Source organism: Pelophylax lessonae (assembly GCF_965119305.1).
Source record: "Pelophylax lessonae genome assembly, chromosome: 1".
Lineage (NCBI taxonomy): Eukaryota > Metazoa > Chordata > Amphibia > Anura > Ranidae > Pelophylax > Pelophylax lessonae.
Genome location: NC_138768.1, coordinates 333,689,968 through 333,711,241, shown reverse-complemented (window position 1 = coordinate 333,711,241; position 21,274 = coordinate 333,689,968). Strand labels below are relative to the sequence as shown.

Genomic DNA, 21,274 nt, shown 5'->3' with positions numbered 1-21,274 from the left:
GGTCTTTTCCTCAAACAGCTAGCGTCTAGCCAAACGTTTGGGAATTATAAGCGTACAATTAGGTCGCCACCATTGTTCCTCCACTAGACAATATTTTGGGACAAGGGAAAACCTTGGCCGATTTCTTTGCCCTGAGGGATCCAAAGGATACCGAGGCTCCTTTTGATTTAGAAATCGCATCCGTGACTTTTAGGGTGTCCCTCACTGAGGATATCAAAGCATCTACCAGCGCCTTTTCCTGTGCCAAGGCGGGTGTGGAGACATCCTCTTCCACGTCAGAAAAGTCTGAATGCGGGGACGCATCCTCCAAAAGGGGGTCTGTGTCACCGGCGACCATATCGGCCTCAGAATCTGAGGTCTGAGATGAGACAGCCGTGGTCCGAGGACGTTTATTAGTAAATGCTGCCGCAAAAACTTTGTCCATTTTTCTGGACATTTCTTGCAGCACAGACAATAAAGTCACATCAAGAGCATTAGAAGCGGGCCCCAACAATACATCGGGGGTCGCAGACAAACATATAGCCAAAAAGTAGGATTGCACAGTAAGAATGTAAAAAGCAGACAGTGAAACGGGGAAACACCGGAACCTGCACCACAAGGGGTTAAACAGAAGCTTCTGCTGAAAACAGGAGCAATGGCCTAAGAGGGAGCAATCCACGCCCAATCGCCAAATATTAATGCCCCTGAGGCTAAGTGAGGTTACAAAGGCACTACAGGTCCCAGCAAGTCTGCCACTACCGGCGTGCACTGCGCCTTTAAGAGGTGGTTGTGATGCACGCATCGCTACTCCGGGGGATAATCCTAAGCCCCCTAAAGGCCTGAAACCCCTCTGAAGATGAAAAGGTGAAGGCCAGGGTAATTAAACTCCTCTAGAGTAGCTACCACATGCAGAACACAGCAAGGTCCATCAGCAGCATGGAGAAGAGAAGTAGAAGGAAATGCCCCCACCCACAAGAGACAGAAGCTCCTGTGCTGTTTTGTCTCCGGCTAAAGCAAAATGGCCACCGGCATTACAGTGATAGGGATACCCAGGCAGGCTGCCGGCCACGGCAAAATGGCTGCTTCACGCCAATGAGCACGTGACCCCGGGCCTAGTGAGGCCTACCTTAGTAAACAGGCCTGGGGGCCCTGGCGGGGGGTCATCCCGGTGAATGAAACCCCCTCCCCCAAGGTAGCGGTATGAGGTGCAACCATGTACCATCTTCCGAGGTCTCCCCTCCACTGTCCACTACCCGGTATAGCACCTGAGGTGACTTGCATATGGAACCCCCACTAAAAGTGTCCCGGGGGTCCGGAGCCCAGGGTAGGGAGAGGTCAGGGTAGGAGGGGGAGGTCCAAGGTGACCCCTCATAGTGGAGGAGGGTGGTAGGAGGTATGGGTACCAGAGGGTCCTACTCACCTATGGAGGAGCCCACGTCCGCCCCAGGCCCGCTAACCAGACGGGGGGACTGTACTTGAACAGCCCACGTTGCTGAGGGTGAGGGCGCTGTCGGCCAAGGGGCATGCTGCAACGCTGGCATGCCAGGTGTGTGCGTCCCGGCGGGGTGTTTCACCCACAGGCCAGTCCCTGTCCATGGGACTATAGTCGCTATGGAGACCCAGGGCGGAGCTACAGTCTGCAAGCGCTCGCTAGCACAAACTGGGAGACCGTAAGGCTCTCATATAGCCAGTCCGAAACCCAGCCGGCATTCCACAGGAACTGGAGTCAGCAGCAACAAAAAATAAAAAAGGTTCCCTTTAAGACGTTTAAAACAGAGCTAGGACAAAAAGGTCCCAGCAGCAAGCCGTTTGGCCACTCCCTAAGAGCAGGCAGCTAAAACTGAAGATGCAACGGTGAGTCCAGGAGTAATAAGGCAGGGAGCCCGCCCCCCTGGGCGTGTCAATGTATTTGGCTGTACCTGGTCACTTCTAGTGGGAGGGGCTTATTACCATGCATCTATGATTTAAAGCAGCAGCTACGTCCGTCGGTGGACAAAAGAGAAATAGCCATCAAGACAGGTTAGACTTTTCTCAGCAGAAAGGAGAAAAGCATCCACCGGAGGCGGAGACAATGGAGAGTTTTCCAGTCAACTATTAAATCTCGACTCCTACTCAGTCTACATTCATGGTATACATGTTTGCTTCCTTATTTGGGCTTTTTGCCATTTCCAATCTTCTTTTTAAAGAAAGTTTGTATTGCTTCCTTTGTGTGAAATACCCAGGGATCCCTGCCAGTCCCCCTGCTTTCCCATTTTAAACTGGCAACGCTAGGCATGAAAGCACATCTATCTCAGTGTGGTTTGTTTTCTGGCTGTAATGGAAGAACAGCCTGCTTGCCTTCCAATGGCCAGGACTTGTGCTGACATGCCCCCCTGCACAGCCATTCACTGGGAAGATGAATGTAATGCTGTTTGATCATCCCTAGCTCTCCAAGCACCTTATGCAGCTGAGAAAAGAGATTATGTGATCACAAAAAAAGTGTATGCCCTTGGAAACAACACAATTACTTTCTATTAGTCAAAAAAAGAAAAAAAAAAAAAAAACTTGTCTGTGCCCCTATCCAATTTAGTTCATTTTTAAATGTATTTTGTTTACTTTGTGACCATTCTCCACAGGTGTCAGCTAATGGATGATGTTTACTTTCTAAAAGTTTAAAATGGAGTAAAGTTTTCTTTAAATTAGTATATACCAATAAAAAAATAAAGAAAAATCAACCAAAAGTTCACAAATTCAGCAAAACCAAAATGCATTTTTAGTAAGGAAAGCTTTATCAACATATAGCCATCTGAACTAAAACTGAAGACACCATGTCTATTACTCATAAAAACATGCTCATTTTTACATTCATTGGACATTTCAAAAGGTTGCTTGGACACTTTTTCAGTATGTACTCATACAATACGGATGCCTTGACCCCCAATATTGTAAGTAGACATACTAGTAAAAAGGGAAACCAAAAGCAATAGGAAAAGAAAATCAGAAATGGGGAGTGGTGAAAAAAAAAAATGTTAATTTGTCAACAAGCTTTTGTTTACTTCAAACAGGTTTGCATTCCTATACAGGTCATTAGGAGGACAAAACCTGCTTGATGCAGGTCAAATGCAGGTGAGAAGGAGGTCAACTGCAGGCCAAATGCACCTGTCAATGAATTGTACCGAAGCCACAAAGACAGGCCCCAAAGCTTGTCAACACAGGCAGTAAAAGCTGTCAGATATGCATTTATGCCAGTACTCATGACCAGGGCTTTTTTTTCCCCTCAGAGAAAAGGTGCAGGAACCCCTCCCTTCCGAGTCACCCCTTGACTCCGCCCCCCCCACCTCCAAGCACCGTTCCTTGGTTTCACTTACCCACCTGCCAGTACCACTCCTTTTAGACAATACAGAACCAAGTATTCATTTTGTGGTGCTAAGTATTTTGTATGGAATTTAATATCAAGAAAGCCAGTACAATAGATCTAGCACCAATGGAAACCCCAGCGACAATAGATCCACCCCCGAGACAATGGATTCCTAACAGCCAGCATTAATTGACCCTGCAGCAGCCAGCAACATTAGACCTCTCCCTCAGTAATGATTGACCCCCTTCAACATAAGACTCACCCCCCAAGCAGCAACATATTCCCCAGCAGCAACAATAGACCCCCTGCAAAAATAGATCCCCTCCAGCAACAATAGATTCCCTAGTAGCCAGCATCAATAGACCCACAGCAGCAAGCAACAACAGACCCCTCCCTCAATGGTTGAGCACCCCTCCCTCAATGGTTGAGCACCCCTCCCTCAATGGTTGAGCACCCCTCCCAGCAATGACTGAACCCCCAGCAACACAAGAACCACCCCAACAAGAACAGAACCCCCATAAACAACAGAAGACCTCCCCAGCAACAATAGACCTTCTTCCTCCACAAAAATAGATCCCCTACAGCAACAATAGACCCTCAGCAGCCAGCATAAATAGACCCTCCAGCACACCCCCAGTGCCCCTTATATGTATTCAGTTCTGGAGGTGCGGGAGCTGCATTCCCCCACCTTCCTGATAAAAAAAAAGCCCTGCTCATGACTGAAAAAACTATAACCTACAATCTTTTTCTCTACTGCACACTTACCTTGATGCCAAAATGCTCAGTTACTCCTCGTCCGTGTTCTCCTAGTACTCCAAAGGAGAGACTTTCTTCCAGGAATATTCTTACTTTGTATTTGTACTTCAACTCAACCTGCAATTTACATAAATTAAAAGTCACAGTTTCAGAGAACTGAGAGGAAAAGATTGCTCTACATGAGAAAAAATGGATTTTTGTAAGAACTTACCGTAAAATCCTTTTCTCTTAAGCTCATTGACAGACGTAGTCTTCTTGATTCTCAAGAGCTGGGTTATGTTGTCTCCGCAGGAGTAGGACTAGGCAGAATGACAAAACGTTCTGGCTCCACCCTAGGGGGCAGTCCCTGAGGGTATATCCTCCCTCTCTCTGCTACAGGGAATCAGTTCTGTTTAAAGCAGTACAGAGAAATTAACCCAACCCAACTCAATGATAGAGGGGCGGGTACTACGTCTGTCAATGAGCTTAAGAGAAAAGGATTTTACGGTAAGTTCTTACAAAAATCCATTTTTCTCTATCGCTCATTGACAGACGTAGTCTTCTTGATTCTCAAGAGCTGGGACATCCAGAAGCAGTGCCACAAATGAGGGGTGGGATTGACAAAATCAAATCCAATCTAGTAGGCCCAACCGGTGCCAAACTAGAAGTTTTAAAGGCTCATTATAAACAAAGAATGAGACTAAAGAAAAAAATTTCCAACGGAAAAAAACCCTCGAGGTAGACCACTGGTCTCCTCAAATTGCGGCCTGCAAAACCTTGCGGCCAAATGAGGCATCAGACGATGCCATTACATCAACTTTATAATGTTTTGAGAAGGTATGCACCGACGACCAGGTAGCCGCCTTGCACACCTGGACCACTGACGCCTGATGGCGAAAGGCCCATGACGCACTAAGTGCCCGAGTGGAGTGCGCCTTAACAGGGAACGGGGGCTCCCGACCCTTAATAGAATAAGCCTGCACTACCGTCTGTCTGATCCATCTGGAAATGGTCGCGGCAGATGCAGGCAACCCCTTTTTGGGTCCATCTGGGATCACAAAAAGTGAATCCGTCTTGCGAAACGAGTCTGTCGTTTTCAAGTATACCCTGATCGCCCGGACCACATCCAAGGAGTGCAAAGCAAATTCCCGAGGATGACTGGGCTTAGGACACAGGGAAGGTAACACAATTTCTTCATTCAGATGAAATTCTGAAACCACTTTTGGTAGGAAGGATGGATTCGGACGAAGAACCACCTTATCTCTATGAACCACCAGATATGGTGAACGACAAGATAATGCGGCCAGTTCTGACACCCTGCGTGCAGAAGTAATAGCCACCAAGAAGGCCACCTTCTGGGACAACGTGGGTAGAGGAATCTCCCTAATATCTTCAAAGGGAGGTTTCTGAAGAACCGACAACACTAAATTAAGATCCCAGGGGGGTAACGGCGCGTGCACTGGCGGAGCCAGATGTCGCACCCCCTGGATGAAATTCCGCACCAAGGAATGAGTAGCCAAAGGCTTCTGAAAGAAGATGGCTAATGCTGAGACCTGACCCTTGATAGTACTCAAGGCCAGTTTCTGCTCAACCCCTTGTTGCAGAAAAGCCAATATTCGACTAATCGAATAAGACCGAGGACGGAACCCCAAAGGTTCACACCATGCAATGTAGGACTTCCATGTGCGATGATAAATCTTTCTGGAAGTCGCTTTCCTTGCTTCAACTAGAGTAGGAATAACTGAAGCTGACAAACCTTTGTCCTTCAGCACCTGGGTCTCAATAGCCAGGCCGTTAAAGCCAGCGATCGTAAAGCAGGATGGAAGATCGGTCCCTGAGACAGTAGATCCTCTCTGAGAGGAAGTCTCCACGGGACGTCCGCCACCAGTCTGACCATGTCGGCGTACCAAGCTCGACGAGGCCAGTCCGGAGCTACCAGGATTACTGGGATTCCTTCCTCCTCTACCCTGCGAAGAAGTCTTGGCAGTAACGCGAGAGGAGGGAAGGCATATATTAGCTGGTATTGCCCCCACGGGGCGATCAGTGCGTCTGCGGTTTCTGCTAGAGGATCGCGGGAGCGAGCCACGAATCTCTGAACTTTCCTGTTGAATCGTGATGCCAACAGATCCACATCCGGGGTGCCCCACCGTAGGCACAACTGGTGGAAAACGTCTGGATGGAGGGACCATTCCCCCTGATCCAGGGTCTGACGGCTGAGATAATCTGCCTGCCAATTCTCCACCCCCGGAATGAACACCGCAGAGATTGCTGGAACAAATCGTTCCGCCCAGCGAAGAATGCAAGCCACTTCCTTGGCCGCTCGGACACTCTTGGTGCCCCCCTGGTGATTGACATAAGCCACGGCCGTGGCATTGTCCGACTGGATCCGAACCGGGCTGCCCTGGAGCTGCTCGGTCCAGTGAATCAGACAAAGTCTGATCGCTCTCAGTTCCAATACATTTATCGGTAATCTGGATTCTTCCGGGGACCAAAGTCCCTGGGCAGATAATTGACCGAGAATTCCTCCCCATCCGGATAGACTGGCATCCGTGGTCACTATCGTCCAATATATTGGCAGAAATGACTTTCCCTGGCTGAGCATTGGAGACCGAAGCCACCAAACCAGAGACTCTCTGGTCTGTTTGCTCAATCGTATCTGATTGTCCAGGGATTCCGGATTCCGATTCCATCTGAGGAGAATCTCTTGCTGAAGAATTCGGGTATGGGACTGGGCAAATGGGACTGCTTCGAAGGAAGCCACCATCAACCCCAGAACCCTCATGCAAGTCCGAAGGGAAGACCAGTTGTTGGACAGTAACAACTGGACTGCTGATTGAATCTTTCGAAGTTTCCCTACCGGAAGAAACACTCTTGTCCTGACTGTGTCTAGAATTAGACCCAGATATTCGAGCCTCTGGGTGGGAACCAGAAAAGACTTTTGCTGGTTCACCAGCCACCCGAATTCCTGTAAAGAAATCATAGTAATTTCTATGTTTTGTAGCAAGGTCTGAGGAGACTCTGCATGAAGCAGAAGATCGTCTAGGTAACCTAGAATCGATATACCTCTTTGGCGCAGAAGTGCCAACATTGGGGCCAACACTTTTGTGAAGACCCGCGGAGCCGTGGCGAGACCGAAAGGTAACGCCACAAACTGATAGTGGTTCTCCTCTACGGAAAAGCGTAGAAAACGCTGATGTCCTGCGAAAATGGGAATGTGAAGATAGGCGTCCTTGATGTCTATGGACGCTAGGACATCCCCTGGATGCAGGAAGGCTGCTACCGTGCGAATGGACTCCATTCTGAATCTTCTTATGTTGACGAAAGAATTGAGTGCTCTTAAGTCCAGAATTGGACGCACTTTGCCCTCTTTCCTGGGTATTGTAAACAGGTTTGAATAAAACCCTTGAAACCGTTCTGTCCAAGGAACGTGGACTACCACTCCTTGTTGTAGTAGATCTGTGACTGCTCTCCGCAGATCTTCTAGACGATCCGGAGATAGTCGGATATTGGAAGGGAAGAATCGCGCCGGTGGGAGAGATCGAAACTCGATCTTGTACCCTGACTTTATGACTTCGCAAACCCATTTGTCCGGGATTCTGGAAAGCCATGGATCCGGGAACCGGCGAAGACGTCCCCCCCACCCCAGTTATGGGTGGGGGCGCACCTTCAGGCTTTGGATGGTTTATCTTCAGGTCTGGAGGGGGCGGGCTTTTGCTTGCCCGACCAACGACCCCTGACGCCTCCTGTAGGAACCTTGGAGGACTTAGTTTTTTCACCCGCTGGACGAAAAAACCTCTTGTGAGCAGAAAAAGAAGGCCCTCGTCTTTGACGAGTTCCTCTACCTTTAAAATTTTGCGGTAAAAAGGTGCTTTTTCCACCGGTGAGATCCTTAATGATCTCATCTAAGTTGGCTCCAAATAGACGTTCTCCTGAAAAGGGGATATTAGCCAATGCTTTTTTGGAACCTTGGTCGGCTATCCAACCTTTTAGCCACAGTGTACGCCTGAGAACCACTGCTGAGACTGATGCTCGCGCCATTAATGGAGTGGCGTCTAACGCCGCATCACATACAAACTGTAACCCCTGTATCATTTGTTCCAACAAATCTGATACCGCCTGAGGGACTTCTTCTAAGTCCCGGCGTAACCACTTGGTCCATTCAGTTACAGCCTGCGAAACCAGACCAATAGCAATTATTGGCCTGAAAGCTGATCCAATCAAGGAAAACATGGTGCGAGACATAGCTTCTATCTTGCGATCCACTGGATCTTTAAAAGACGGAGCGTCTTCTAAAGGAATAACCGTGGCTTTATTCAATCTAGCAATTGGTGAATCCACCACAGGTGGTTCTGTCCATTTCTTAATAAGGGTTTCCTCAAACGGATAACGCCTGTCAATGCGTTTGGAAATATTAAAAGTGCGTTTTGGCAGACGCCATTCTTCATCGATTGGATTGCCAAAACATTTGGGCAATGGAAAAACCTTTGCCACTTTGATGCGCTTTTTAGTCCCAAAAGGGATCTCAGTTTCAGCTATTTCTGATGGAATACCCTGTAACCTTAAAGTCTCTTGAACAGATACAATGAGTGCGTTTACCAACGCTTCCTCTCGGGCTATGGCAGATGCCGAAACATCCTCCTCACTGTCTGAAGAGACAGGACCCGAGACACCAATACCAGATGAAGTACCTGCAACTGCAGAAATAGGCTCAGAGTCTGAATCCGAGGTTTCAGATAATAAGGGGTTAGGCGGGGGTCGCTTTCTTGCGCCCTGTCCCTGACAAGCCACTTCCACCCGGGACACAAAAGTTTCCATAATGGCTGACAAAGATTCAATTGTCAATGGGGTGCTGGAGGATCCCGCAGACCCCTCGAGGGGATCCGGAGGAGATACATGAGTGGCAGGGTCCATGTTAATACAGGACACTTTTTGCCAGCAATAAACAAAAAAACTCTTTTTTTTTTTTTTTTTTTTGTGTGTCTCCCCCTAGCGCAATAGCGCCCCTCAGAGTACCTGCTTCTCGATCCCAGAGAGAGAGAGAGGGACCCCCAAGGCTCACCAACCGATGCAGTGCAGTTTCCAACAAACTGCAGCCAGCGTCTGTCTTACACAGACTGGAAGGAGCTGTTTGCTTTTTCCCGGGCAGAAGGCGTGGCTCCGCCCCCTGTGTACGCCTTCCGGCGTTCCCAGCCCTCCACGAGGAAGCTGGGCTCACAAAACATGGCCGCCCCCATAGAAGAGACATAAGACTCCAAAAACATGGCGGCCGGCGTGACCTGAGGACATACATGCATTCGGTCTACGGCAAAATGGCGGCGGACCGCCGATATCGTCTTCCCAGCACATCCACCTGCACTCTGCTGAGAGGTGACATATGGATCTACAGAGATACACTGCACATAAGGTAGGATTATACCTCCTATGTTTGCTGTAATGTTACAGTCTGCTGGGTAGAGTGTTAGCTCTTGAACCAAGTCCACTTCCCACAAACACATGCTGTATTACAAGGGGGACTTGTAAGTGTCAGATATATACTGACCATATATGGAGGGGCCCATAATATATACTGCCTCATAAATGAGGAAAAAAAGGGAACGTTTTACTCACCATACCGAACCGACAGGCACCCTCTCTTCATAATACCCTCTCCACCGAGGTGGGGGTTTGTGGACGCCTCGACTCTCTGGTCCTGGCGTCCAAGCGAGCTTTTAACTCGCAAAGTCAGTCCCTTTACTGGGACTCCGTCGCGGCCGACTCAGCGCACTGGTCTGCACGCGTTTTTTAGGCAGAAACCGGGGTGACCACTGGATCTCACATCCAGCCCGTCGCCCGGCCCCGCATACTTACTTGAATATGTCGCGGCCGACCAAGCGCAATGCCTGGTCTGCACGCGCTCGTAGGCCGGCTGGGGTGACCACAAGTGTCGCCCAGTCCGGCATTTTTGCTTGAAGATCTCACAGGAAAAAAACACTGGAGAAAACTACCTAAAAAAATGTCTTTTTCTTAAAGAAAAAAAGTCTTGCCAGGACCAAAAGATCCCAGCAAGGAACTTAGGTCCTTACTCCTGACTAGACAGAAAAAAACTGATTCCCTGTAGCAGAGAGAGGGAGGATATACCCTCAGGGACTGCCCCCTAGGGTGGAGCCAGAACGTTTTGTCATTCTGCCTAGTCCTACTCCTGCGGAGACAACATAACCCAGCTCTTGAGAATCAAGAAGACTACGTCTGTCAATGAGCGATAGAGAAACTGAAATTTTAGGAGAGAGCTAAGCTACTGCCATAACCTACATGTGTGGATTTATTTTAAAGTTTATTAGAGGTTTATACTCTGGGACAGCCACAGTCTACACAGCGAAAGTGGGTAAAAAAAGAAAAAAAAATGTACCACACATGCCTTAAGTCCATAAATTCAACTTATATTGATTGGGTACCTAATGCAAGACTGTTCCTTTGTTTTTAAAGACTTTGCGAATATATGAATCTAACTGCCTTTCAAAAAAAGCAGACCATGAACCCAGCAGGTACCTAAGATAATTGTACCCTACTAGTATTTTGGATTATTTCAGAACATACATGTAACTGCTTTGGTTAAATTATTTCAAGCAAAACTTCAGGCAAAGACCTAAATACATACATTATATTACGGCTGAAACCAATGATTATTTTCAGAATCAATTAGCTGGCGGATTATTTTTTAGATTAAATGAATAAAAACCTAAAAAAATATATTAATAACCCACTTTATGTTTGGGGAGCAAAATATCTAATCCACTAACTGAAGAGATAGATATCCTTTTTTAGAGGTTAAATCTACCAAGACTAAGCTCAAAAATCTGACTTAAGAAAAAAAAAAAAATAAATAAAAAAAAAAGGAGGAGGACCTAAAACACTGTTTTGCAGATTTTCAGACAGGACTGTAATATATTATGTATGACAGACTACCTTGTCAAAGGCAGGTAGCTTAACCACTTGCCTACAGTGCACTTTCACCCCCTTCCTGCCCAGACTGATTTTCAGCTTTCAGCGCTCTCACACTTTGAATGACAATTACTCAGTCATGCAACACTGTACCCATAAAAAATGTGTGTCCTTTTTTTCACACAAATAGAGCTTTCTTTTGATGGTATTTAATCACTACTGGGTTTTTTATTTTTTGTGCTATAAATAAAAAAAGACTGAAAATATTGTGAAAAAACGCATTTTTCTTTGTTTCTGTCATAAAATTTAGCAAATGAGTAATTTTTCTTCACAAATTTTGGCCAAAATTTATACTGCTACTTATCTTTGGTAAAAATAACCCAAATAAGTGTATATTATTTGGTCTTTGTGAACGTTATAGAGTCCACAAGTTATGGTGCTAATCATTGAAAATTGATCACACTTGACCACACCTGATGTACTGAAGGCCTATCTCATTTCTTGAGACACTAAAAAGTCAGGAAAGTACAAATACCCCCCAAATGACCCCTTTTTGGAAAGTAGACATTCCAAGGTATTTAATAAGGGGCATGGTGAGTTTTTTGAAGTTGTCATTTTTTCCCACAACTCTTTGCAAAATGAAGATTTTTTTTTTTTTTTACAAATTGACGTATTAACAGGTTATTTCTCTCACACAGCATATGTATACTTGCAACTACACCCCAAAACACATTCTACTACTCCTCCTGAGTATGGCGATACCACATGTGTGAGACACAGCCTGGCCACATACAGAGGCCTAACATCCAAGTAGTACCGTCCGGCATTCTAGGAGCACAAATTACACATATAATTTCCTGACAACCTATCGCACTTTTGAAGGCCCTGGAGCACCAGGACAATGGAAACCCCCATAAAATGACCCCATTTTGGAAAGCAAACAGCCCAACGTATAATTTTTGAGGCATAATGAGTCTTTTGAATATGTCATTTTTTTCCACAAGTTTTTGGAAAATGTGGAAAGAAAATGAAAACGCATTTTTTTTTTACACAAAGCTGTCCATTTATGCAATATTTCTAACACATAGCAAAAATTGCACCCCAAAATACATTCTGCTATTCCTCCTGAGTATGGCGATACCACATGTGTAACACTTTTTCACAGCCTGGCCACATACATAGGCCTAACATTCAAGTAGCACTTTTCACAAAGTTGTCCATTTATCCACTTTAAGACTGGGCCTATTTTTGACACTTGGTGTTTACAAGCTAAAATCATTTTTTTTTGCTAGAAAACTACTTAGAACCCCCAAACATTATATATTTTTTTTTTAGCAGAGACCCTAGAGAATAAAATGGAGATCGTTGCAATATTTTTTATCACACCATATTTGCGCAGCAGTCTTCCAAATGCGATTTTTTTTAAAAAAATTCACTTTTTTGAACTAAAAAATAAGAAAACAGTAAATTTAGCCTAATTTTTTTCCATAATGTGAAAGATAATGTTAAGCCGAGTAATTAGATACCCAACATGTCATGCTTCAAAATTGCGCATGCTCACAGAATGGCGCCAAACATTGGTACTTAAAAATCCCCATAGGCAACATTTTAAAAATTTCTGCAGGTTACTAGCTTAGAGTTACAGAGGAGATCTAGGGCTCAAATTATTGCTCTCACTCCAACGATCGCGGAGATACCTCACATGTATGGTTTGAACACCGTTTACATATGTGTATGCGTTTGCTTCTGCGCACGAGCTAACGGGGACAGGGCGCTTTAATTTTTTTTTTTCCTATTTATTTTATTATTTTTTTATTTTTACACAGTTTAAAAAAAAAAAAATGTTTTGATCATTTTTATTCCTATTAAAAAGGAATGTAAACATCCCTTGTAATAGAAATAGGCATGACAGGTCCTCTTTATTGTGAGATCTGGGGTCAAAAAGACCTCACACCTCACAACTACACTAAAAAAGAAAAAAAAAAAAAATTGTTGAAAAAAGGAAAAAAAAAAAAAAAGCGGCCCTTTAAACCGGTTGCTAGGCAACGTCTTTTGACGTAGCTCCGGTCCTCCAAGACCATAGAGTCGAGTGAGGGCCATCTTGCACTCACTCGACTTCCTGTCTCTGAGGATCCGGGATCGGATAGTTTTCCCCGCTGCCGGCGGGTCCGGTAAGCTGGGAAAACGTCTGGGACGCGGCAGGAGGGGGGGGACACCTCTTCCCCTGCACCGTAAGGGTAATTCCACGGCGAATCCGCCACTGGGACCACCCTTATCTGAAAGCCGACCGCCCGCCGTTTCAAAAAATACCGGGGTTATGGCAGCTATCTGCTGCCATAACCCCAGTATTTAGCTTTTAATGGCCGACGCATATAGTCGTTAGGCTGTCAGTAAGTGATTGCATGTATATGGCAAACAGGTGACGATGACTGATGGGGTGACAGGTGACGATGACTGATGGGGTGACAGGTGACGATGACTGATGGGGTGACAGGTGACGATGACTGATGGGGTGACAGGTGACGATGACTGATGGGGTGACAGGTGACCATGACTGATGGGGTGACAGGTGACCATGACTGATGGGGTGACAGGTGACCATGACTGATGGGGTGACAGGTGACCATGACTGATGGGGTGACAGGTGACCATGACTGATGGGGTGACAGGTGACCATGACTGATGGGGTGACAGGTGACCATGACTGATGGGGTGACAGGTGACCATGACTGATGGGGTGACAGGTGACCATGACTGATGGGGTGACAGGTGACCATGACTGATGGGGTGACAGGTGACCATGACTGATGGGGTGACAGGTGACCATGACTGATGGGGTGACAGGTGACCATGACTGATGGGGTGACAGGTGACCATGACTGACGGGGTGACAGGTGACGATGACTGACGGGGTGACAGGTGACGATGACTGACGGGGTGACAGGTGACGATGACTGACGGGGTGACAGGTGACGATGACTGACGGGGTGACAGGTGACGATGATTGACGGGGTGACAGGTGACGATGATTGACGGGGTGACAGGTGACGATGATTGACGGGGTGACAAGTGACGATGATTGATGGGGTGACAAGTGACAATCACTGATGGGGTGACAGATGACGATCACTGATGGGGTGACAGGTGACGGTGATTGATGGGGTGACAGGTGACGGTGATTGATGGGGTGACAGGTGATGGTCACTGATGGGTGACAGGTGATGGGCGATGGTGCCGTAGCGATCATGGGCAGAATCACTGCGATTCTGCCCTCGATCCAGAAATCATTGCAAATGGCGGGACGCCTGTGCGTTGCCCGTGATTTGCAATAGCACCCCAAACGCTGTGCGATGTTGCTGCGATTTCCGCCTGCCGAATCGAGGTAACATCACGCAAACAACGCATAACGCCCCAAAGAAGCTCTTGTACCTTTTTTGGGCGTCATGCGATGTTTGTGCGCGATGTTACCACGATTCGGCAGGTTCGAGATCAGGCTCAGGTAAGTATTTGGGAGGGGGGGGGGCTAGGAAAAGAGCTGGTTACAGAAGTTTTTTTACTTGCATTAAGAATCAAAAACTGTCTGCCTTTAGAACAGTGGTTCTCAACTCTGGGCCTCGGGACCCACTAACAGGCCAGGTTTGCAAGATAACTGAAATACATCACAGGTGATATATTTTGCTGCTCAGTGATTGCAGTATGCTAGTCTGCATCTCCCCAAGGTAATATTTAAAATCTGGCCTGTTAGTGGGTCCCGAGGACCAGAGTGGAGAACCACTACTTTAGAATCAATTTAAATCACTTCCTTCTCTTGTCCAGGACTATATGTCCCATGAGGCATTGCGACTCACACATTCACAAGTTCTTAGGAACTTACTGACATGGATGGTGTACTGAGCTGTATGTGTGCTGCACTATGAATAGTAACATGTATGGACAGTGTACTGAGTTCTACATGTGCTTCACTATGTATCCTAATCTGCAAACAAATACAAATAATGCATTCTGAATGCAGGCCAACAAATCAAGAACAACTATACACACACACACACACACACACAATAATATATATATATATATATATATATATATATATATATATATATATATACATATGCATACACATACACACACACACACATATACATACATACATACACACACACACACACCTCTTCCGTTTTGGCACTGGGGGGGGGGGGGGGGGGGAATAGAGGCACATGTAATACAGGGGAACAGAAATAGAGTGTTTCTGTTCCCCAGTGGAAAAACTTCAATAAATCTGTAGGGACTTCACCAGTGACTGCTGCAAGACTCTGAATGGTCCTCCTTTGTGTGCCAAGCGAAAGAGGAGCATTCAGAGTACAGAGGCATGTGCTTCCTCCTCTGAGCAACCCTGCCTTTTGTATGGCATGCCTCCTATTCCTGGCCTCCTCTGCACACTTTTCTGAAGCCCTATACTGCTCCTTAGCACCTTCACCCTGACACCTCTGCAGCCCCACCTTTGCAAATTGGTGCTCTGTAAAATGCTCCACTGCTCTGTCCCACCTTCAGCCTAGGATCTGGCTACAGCGCACAGCACACACTTCTTACCACCCTCACTGCCCCTAGCCACAGGGACCGCGTCTAACCCACCTCACTAGTACCCCTCAAAGACAGCACCCAACCCACACTCTGCTTACCCCAAAGTCACAAAGCTCCCCCTCACCACAGGGTCATAGCACCCCTCCAATTCTTAGTCACAGCACTCTGCTCCTTCCCATCTTGCCTCTCACAGTACCCAGTCCCACACCTACCGTGCTACCCAATCTACACACACACACAAAAATCTCAGATAAGACATAGATGTCAAAGTCTGTAAGACTAGACTTGGAACTTACCAGTTGTGGAAGAGGGCATATGTAACCTGTGTTCATATATAATCCTTCTGCAACAATAAATCTTCTTGTTACTCTGGCCTTGCGTGGATTCTGATTAACAAACAAGCAATTCAGGAGTTAATAGAACACAGAAAAAAAACACAATAAAACAAACAAGCAGTACATGATTTTATTATATTCAATGCCTGATGCTCTGAAGAGACACTCTCCAATTATTGGCATTCCTTGAATGTTTATTTTCTAATCGGTCGCATATTTTTCCTGTTTCACGGTTTACTATTCCCATGTCGGGCCCTGTACATTTTTGTCAGCCGCAAACAACGTGAGCTTTCCTAATGATATACATCAGTGTGGCAATTTATCATGCAACACTATGTTCTTGGCACAAAGGTTTCCAAACCCAGCTTGCAAAAGAAAAAAAAAAAAAAGGGAGGAGGAGGGAGAGAGGGAGTGCAGAAATGGCAATAAATCAGTGTGTTTGTTATATTTACTTTGTCAAAGTTCTTTTGCCTTTAAACATCACTCTCCCGAGCACTGGCCCATATACAGGAATCCTAGTAATTATACAAATCTGTTACCCGTAAACTTTACAAGAACATGTGTGTGATCTCTCTCAGTGTGGGCCAGTAGGCTATCAACACTGTGGTTTCTCTTCTTGCTGCGAAGGAGACAAAACAATGCAGATAACAGTTTTCACGATAATATCATTATTATTTTTTAAGTTCAGTGTTTTAGAGGCACAAGGGCTTTACCTAGTGGGATAATTTACTTCTTTACTGGAGTCATGTACATTAAATCCGCATGTTCCATTTGTATGCAATTTGTTACACCACATTAAAAAAAAAAAAAAAAAAGAGAGACTGACCTTGTATCCAAAGAAGTTATTATTACTTCTACTTTTATTGGCCAGTTGAGGTTACTAGGCCTCATTTTTCTAGTGTTGTAAAGTAGTCAAAAATTATCATATACTGCCGCAAGTGAAATTTACATGGATACATGATTTAGCTGTAACTCTTGCTATAAACTGACATCAGTTAAAGTGTGTTTAATATAAAGGTTTCCATAAAATATCATTTTTCCCGGTGGAACAACTATGAACATACAGATTGCTTCAAAATAATTTCCTATGTCAACAAACTTGCCAATACAAAGTCTACTGCAGTTAGGAACCCACACTTGCCATATAATTTGATTTAGAAGTCATAGTAGTAAACAAAATTGCTAGTAAAAGCAAATTAATAAGTTGATTATGTAAAAGACAAAAATGGGGGATGAAAAAAAAAAAAAAAAAAAAAGAAGAAGGTGAAAAAACTTTTTCAGTGTACTTTGTTATGGCTCAGCAAATGGGAGTCCTCAAAAACACCACAACGCTCATTCCACTCTCTACATTGGTCTAAAAAAAAATAGAGATTACCAATAACAAAGGAGAAGCTCACCTTTTGGAACAGGTTTCACCAGTATTTATGGTGAAACATTGAACATGTTCCAGCAGCTGCAGCCTGGCTCAGCTGCGATCTGCTGAGGGGGTGCAATGCTTTCCATACTTTAACCACTTGCTTACATTAAACCCCCTTCCTTCCCAGCCCCATTTTCAGCTTTCAGCTCTGACGCACTTTGAACGACAATTGTGCAGTCATGCAAAACTGTACCCAAATGAAATTTTTATCAAAAGAAACAAACAAATAGAGCTTTCTTTTGGTAATAATTATTCACTACTGGGTTTTTATTTTTGCTGAACAAAAAAAGATCGAAAATTTTGAAAAAAAAACAAACAAACAATCAAAAAAAAAAAAATACAGTTTTATAGTTGGCTATAAACTTTTGTAAACAGGTAATTTTTCTCCTTCATTGATGTGCGCTGATGAGGCTGCACTGATGGGCCCGGATAGGCTGCACCGAAGGGCACTGGTAGGTGGCGCTGAAGGGCACTAATAGGCGGCACTCATGGGCACTAATAGCTGGCACTGATAGGTGGCACTGGTGAGCACTGATAGGTGGCGCTGGTAGGTGACTCTAGTGGGAACAAATAATTCCTTTCCTCTTCGGGACCGATGTCCCTCTGACAGCAGCCGGCGTTCGCTTTTTTTCTCCTCACAATGACAGTGTGAGGAGAAAAAAAACAGCTGATCGCCGGCTGCGGTTTACTTTACATGATCAGCTGTCATTGGCCAACAGCTGATCACGTGGTAAGGGACCGCCCCCTAACTCCGATCTGTGATCAGGCGAGTCTCATGGATTCGCCGATCACAGAGCGAGCCTGGCGTGCTCCGTAGGGAGTGCGCAGGCCGCTCATGCACGGGAGGACATCAATGTACGCCCTCCTGGCAATTTAGGTCCACTCTGTACCCGTCTTTCGGCTATAGCGTGGGCGGCAACTAGTTAGAGGTGTTCCAGCTGTGGGGAAAAAAAAAAAAATTAAACTCAGCAGCTACAGATACTGTAGCTGCTGACTTTTAATATACAGACAGACACTTACCTGTCCAGGGAGCCCGCGATATCAGCACACCAGCTGATTTTCGGAACGGCTGCTGCCACCTCCATTCACTCTAAGGGAAACCGGCAATGAAGCCTTTCAGCTTCACAGCCGGTTCCCTACTGCTCACGTGTGAAGCGCGCTGCGCAATCTCATTGGCTCGGCACCAGGGGAAGGAGAAAGGAGATGTAACTTCCTAGGGACAGCTCTGCAGGACTGTTTCCCGGAAGTGGGGAAAAGGTACCTGTCAAAATCAGGTACCTGGGGGGCGTGGCTAGCACATGATTGAGATGGACGGCTGACCCAGCAGCTCTCCATCCCAGGGCCAGATAACTGCAATCAACGACAAGCTCAGGCCTCGTAAAAGCGCCACAATAAGGTACAGTGCCTACTTCAAACACTGCCGACGTGCCCCGAAGGAAAAAGGACTCCTTCCACCCCACTAAACTCACTGACTTGTTCCCCATCAGCTGGCCAGGGAGCATAAGCAACATGGCACCGGCGCACATGCTGCTCCACGAGGCAACTGCTCCTTACTGTCAGAGCAGCTGACAGGCGGCTCTACCCACGGAGGCTCGCCCGTCGCCAGCGATCTCTACCCCTACACATGAGAGCCCAGCTAACTCAAAATTTAGATTTGAGATGCAGGGGGATGAGGTGGGTGACTATTCCCCCATCTCTGACTCTCTGAACATTACCAGGAGAATCATATTGTCATTTCCAGCCACTGGTCAGCCTATATCAGAAACAGCACTCAAAGATATGCTTGTCTCACTCAGAAGCACATTGCATGCTGACATTATACAACTTAGTAAGCACTTTACTGGTGAAATGCAGGCTATGGGTAACAGGGTGCACCATATAGAATCTAAGATGGATGAATTTGCTCATACTATAAATAACCTGGTGGATGCCCATGACGACAACATGGACGAACAGGCATGATTTAAAGCCAAACTAGCGAACCTGGAAGATCATTCCAGGTGGAACAACTTAAAAATAAGAGGGGTTCCGGAATCCTTGCAGCCTCAGGATCTCCGAAGTATACATGCAAATTCATTCAAAGTGCTAATACCAGAGCTTAAGGAGACGGACCCAGTCTATTAATAGAGTGCTTGGTATACCAAAGCCATCATTCATTCCAAAGCAGATTCCTAGGGATGTACTATTACATATACATTTCTACCATGTAAAAGAGCAGTGTCTGTACGCATCCCGCTACATGGGTAACTTTCCACAACCTTATGAAAGTCTACAATTCTTTGCGGACCTATCTCAGCATACTAAACAACTGCAGAAAAAGCTGAACACCATTACCAAATCTGAGAAACCACAAGGTCAGCTACAAGTGGGGTAACCCGACTAAGCTCTTGATCTTTAGAAATGGAGACACCCAAGTTATCCATACAATGCAAAAGGGCCTACAGCTCCTGAAGTCATGTAGAATTCTTGACAACCAAAAAAACATCTGACCTGGAGTGGTCGCTCGCCAGCCCGCCTTTCTTCAGAATGGCAGCAAATGCCTTCTTCCAAACCGCCAAATACCTAAGCACAAGACCTGCTTAATAGCCACAGTCAAAGTATACTTCCACTCCGCCTTGGGGTAACATCCCTGCTAGCGAACTTACACCCCAATGGTTTTTGCAGTTTTATTGCATTTGGATCCCAGATCCACTGTTTTACTATCCAATTGTTGACTTTAAAGTTAAAATGTTTTTCTATGTTTCATCTTTCTTTTTTATCCATGAGTCCGAGTATCTTCTCCAAGGAACACCTAGCTTACATCGAAAGAGCTACGAGATTTCTCCTAACCATGAGGAACTCAGCAACCACCATAAGCACACCCATAATACTCCGGTATGGCCATTAATATTCTCTCGATCAACGCAAAAGGCCTAAACTACCCAGCCAAAGGGTCTTCCTTATGGTCTAAGGCTAAAAAGCACCATGCAGATATACCATGCGTGCAAGAAACCCATTTTCATCAAATAACTCCACCTAAATGCACACATGCCAAATACCCACAGATCTTCTCGGCCTCTATCTCAGCCAAGAAAAGGGGAGTAATGATCGCGATACGGGACTCAGTAGCTTTTCACTTGATCGAGCAAATAATTAATCAGAATGGAAGATATGTAGCTCTCATTTGTAATCTAAATTCAACCAGGTATACTCTGTTGAACCTATATGCTCCTAACAAGCACCAACTCCACTTCATCAACAAATTGCTTTGAAAACTGACCAAAATTAAACAAGGAGCTCTATTAATATGTGGAGATTGCATCATAACTCCAAATCCACATCTGGATACCACCAGCACACACAAGATCTGCTCCCTCATTACAGCCACTCTTACATCGATATGACCTATATGAGGTTTGGTGATGTCTGCATACTACTTAAAGAGACTATGCGTTTATCGGCGGCCCACAACACATACTCACGAATTCTGCAAAATATTCAAGATTCCACCATAAATTCTATCACCTGGTCAGACCATGCCTCAACCACTATTACCATCAAAGACTCCTATGCGCCTCAATCCACTTTCCTCTGGAGAACTAATAGTACCCTTTTACAGGACAAGGCGGCCAAGGCTATACTGGAGCAACGTCTCACAGAGTTCTTCTGGTTGAATGACTACTCTGTAGATGACCCATTTAATTTGTGGAACTCCCATAAGTCATTTAGGCGTTAGTTTTCATACAACCGATGGGTGGGCGCTGCGGCCGGGTTGCAGACCTTGCGCCCTTACCCGTTTCAAAGACTAGGTTATGTTCCGTCCTCCTGATGGGTTCTCCCTCGCGATTTTAGCGAGGGAAATTACTACTTCCCTTTGGAGTGTGAGGGGTTTTTGCCTCTCACTCTCTGAATGGAATCTTTTCTTATTTGTGTCCCTGTCTCTGCCCTGTTTTCCTCCCTCCTCACCTTTCCTTGTGTTTCTAGGCGCTCCGA

General features: G+C 45.7%; 1 protein-coding gene across 1 annotated transcript in view; it reads right to left on the bottom strand.

Annotated features, from left to right (window-relative positions):
* The window catches only part of SPTLC1 (serine palmitoyltransferase long chain base subunit 1), a 193,476-nt gene that overhangs the window by 53,030 nt on the left and 119,172 nt on the right, over positions 1 to 21,274 (bottom strand). Inside the window, exons 8-9 of the mRNA XM_082259354.1 lie at positions 15,847 to 15,936; positions 4,082 to 4,189 (exon numbers count right to left, since the gene is read on the bottom strand). Coding sequence (XP_082115480.1) covers positions 4,082 to 4,189; positions 15,847 to 15,936 — 198 coding nt within the window. The remainder of the gene's footprint in view (positions 1 to 4,081; positions 4,190 to 15,846; positions 15,937 to 21,274) is intronic.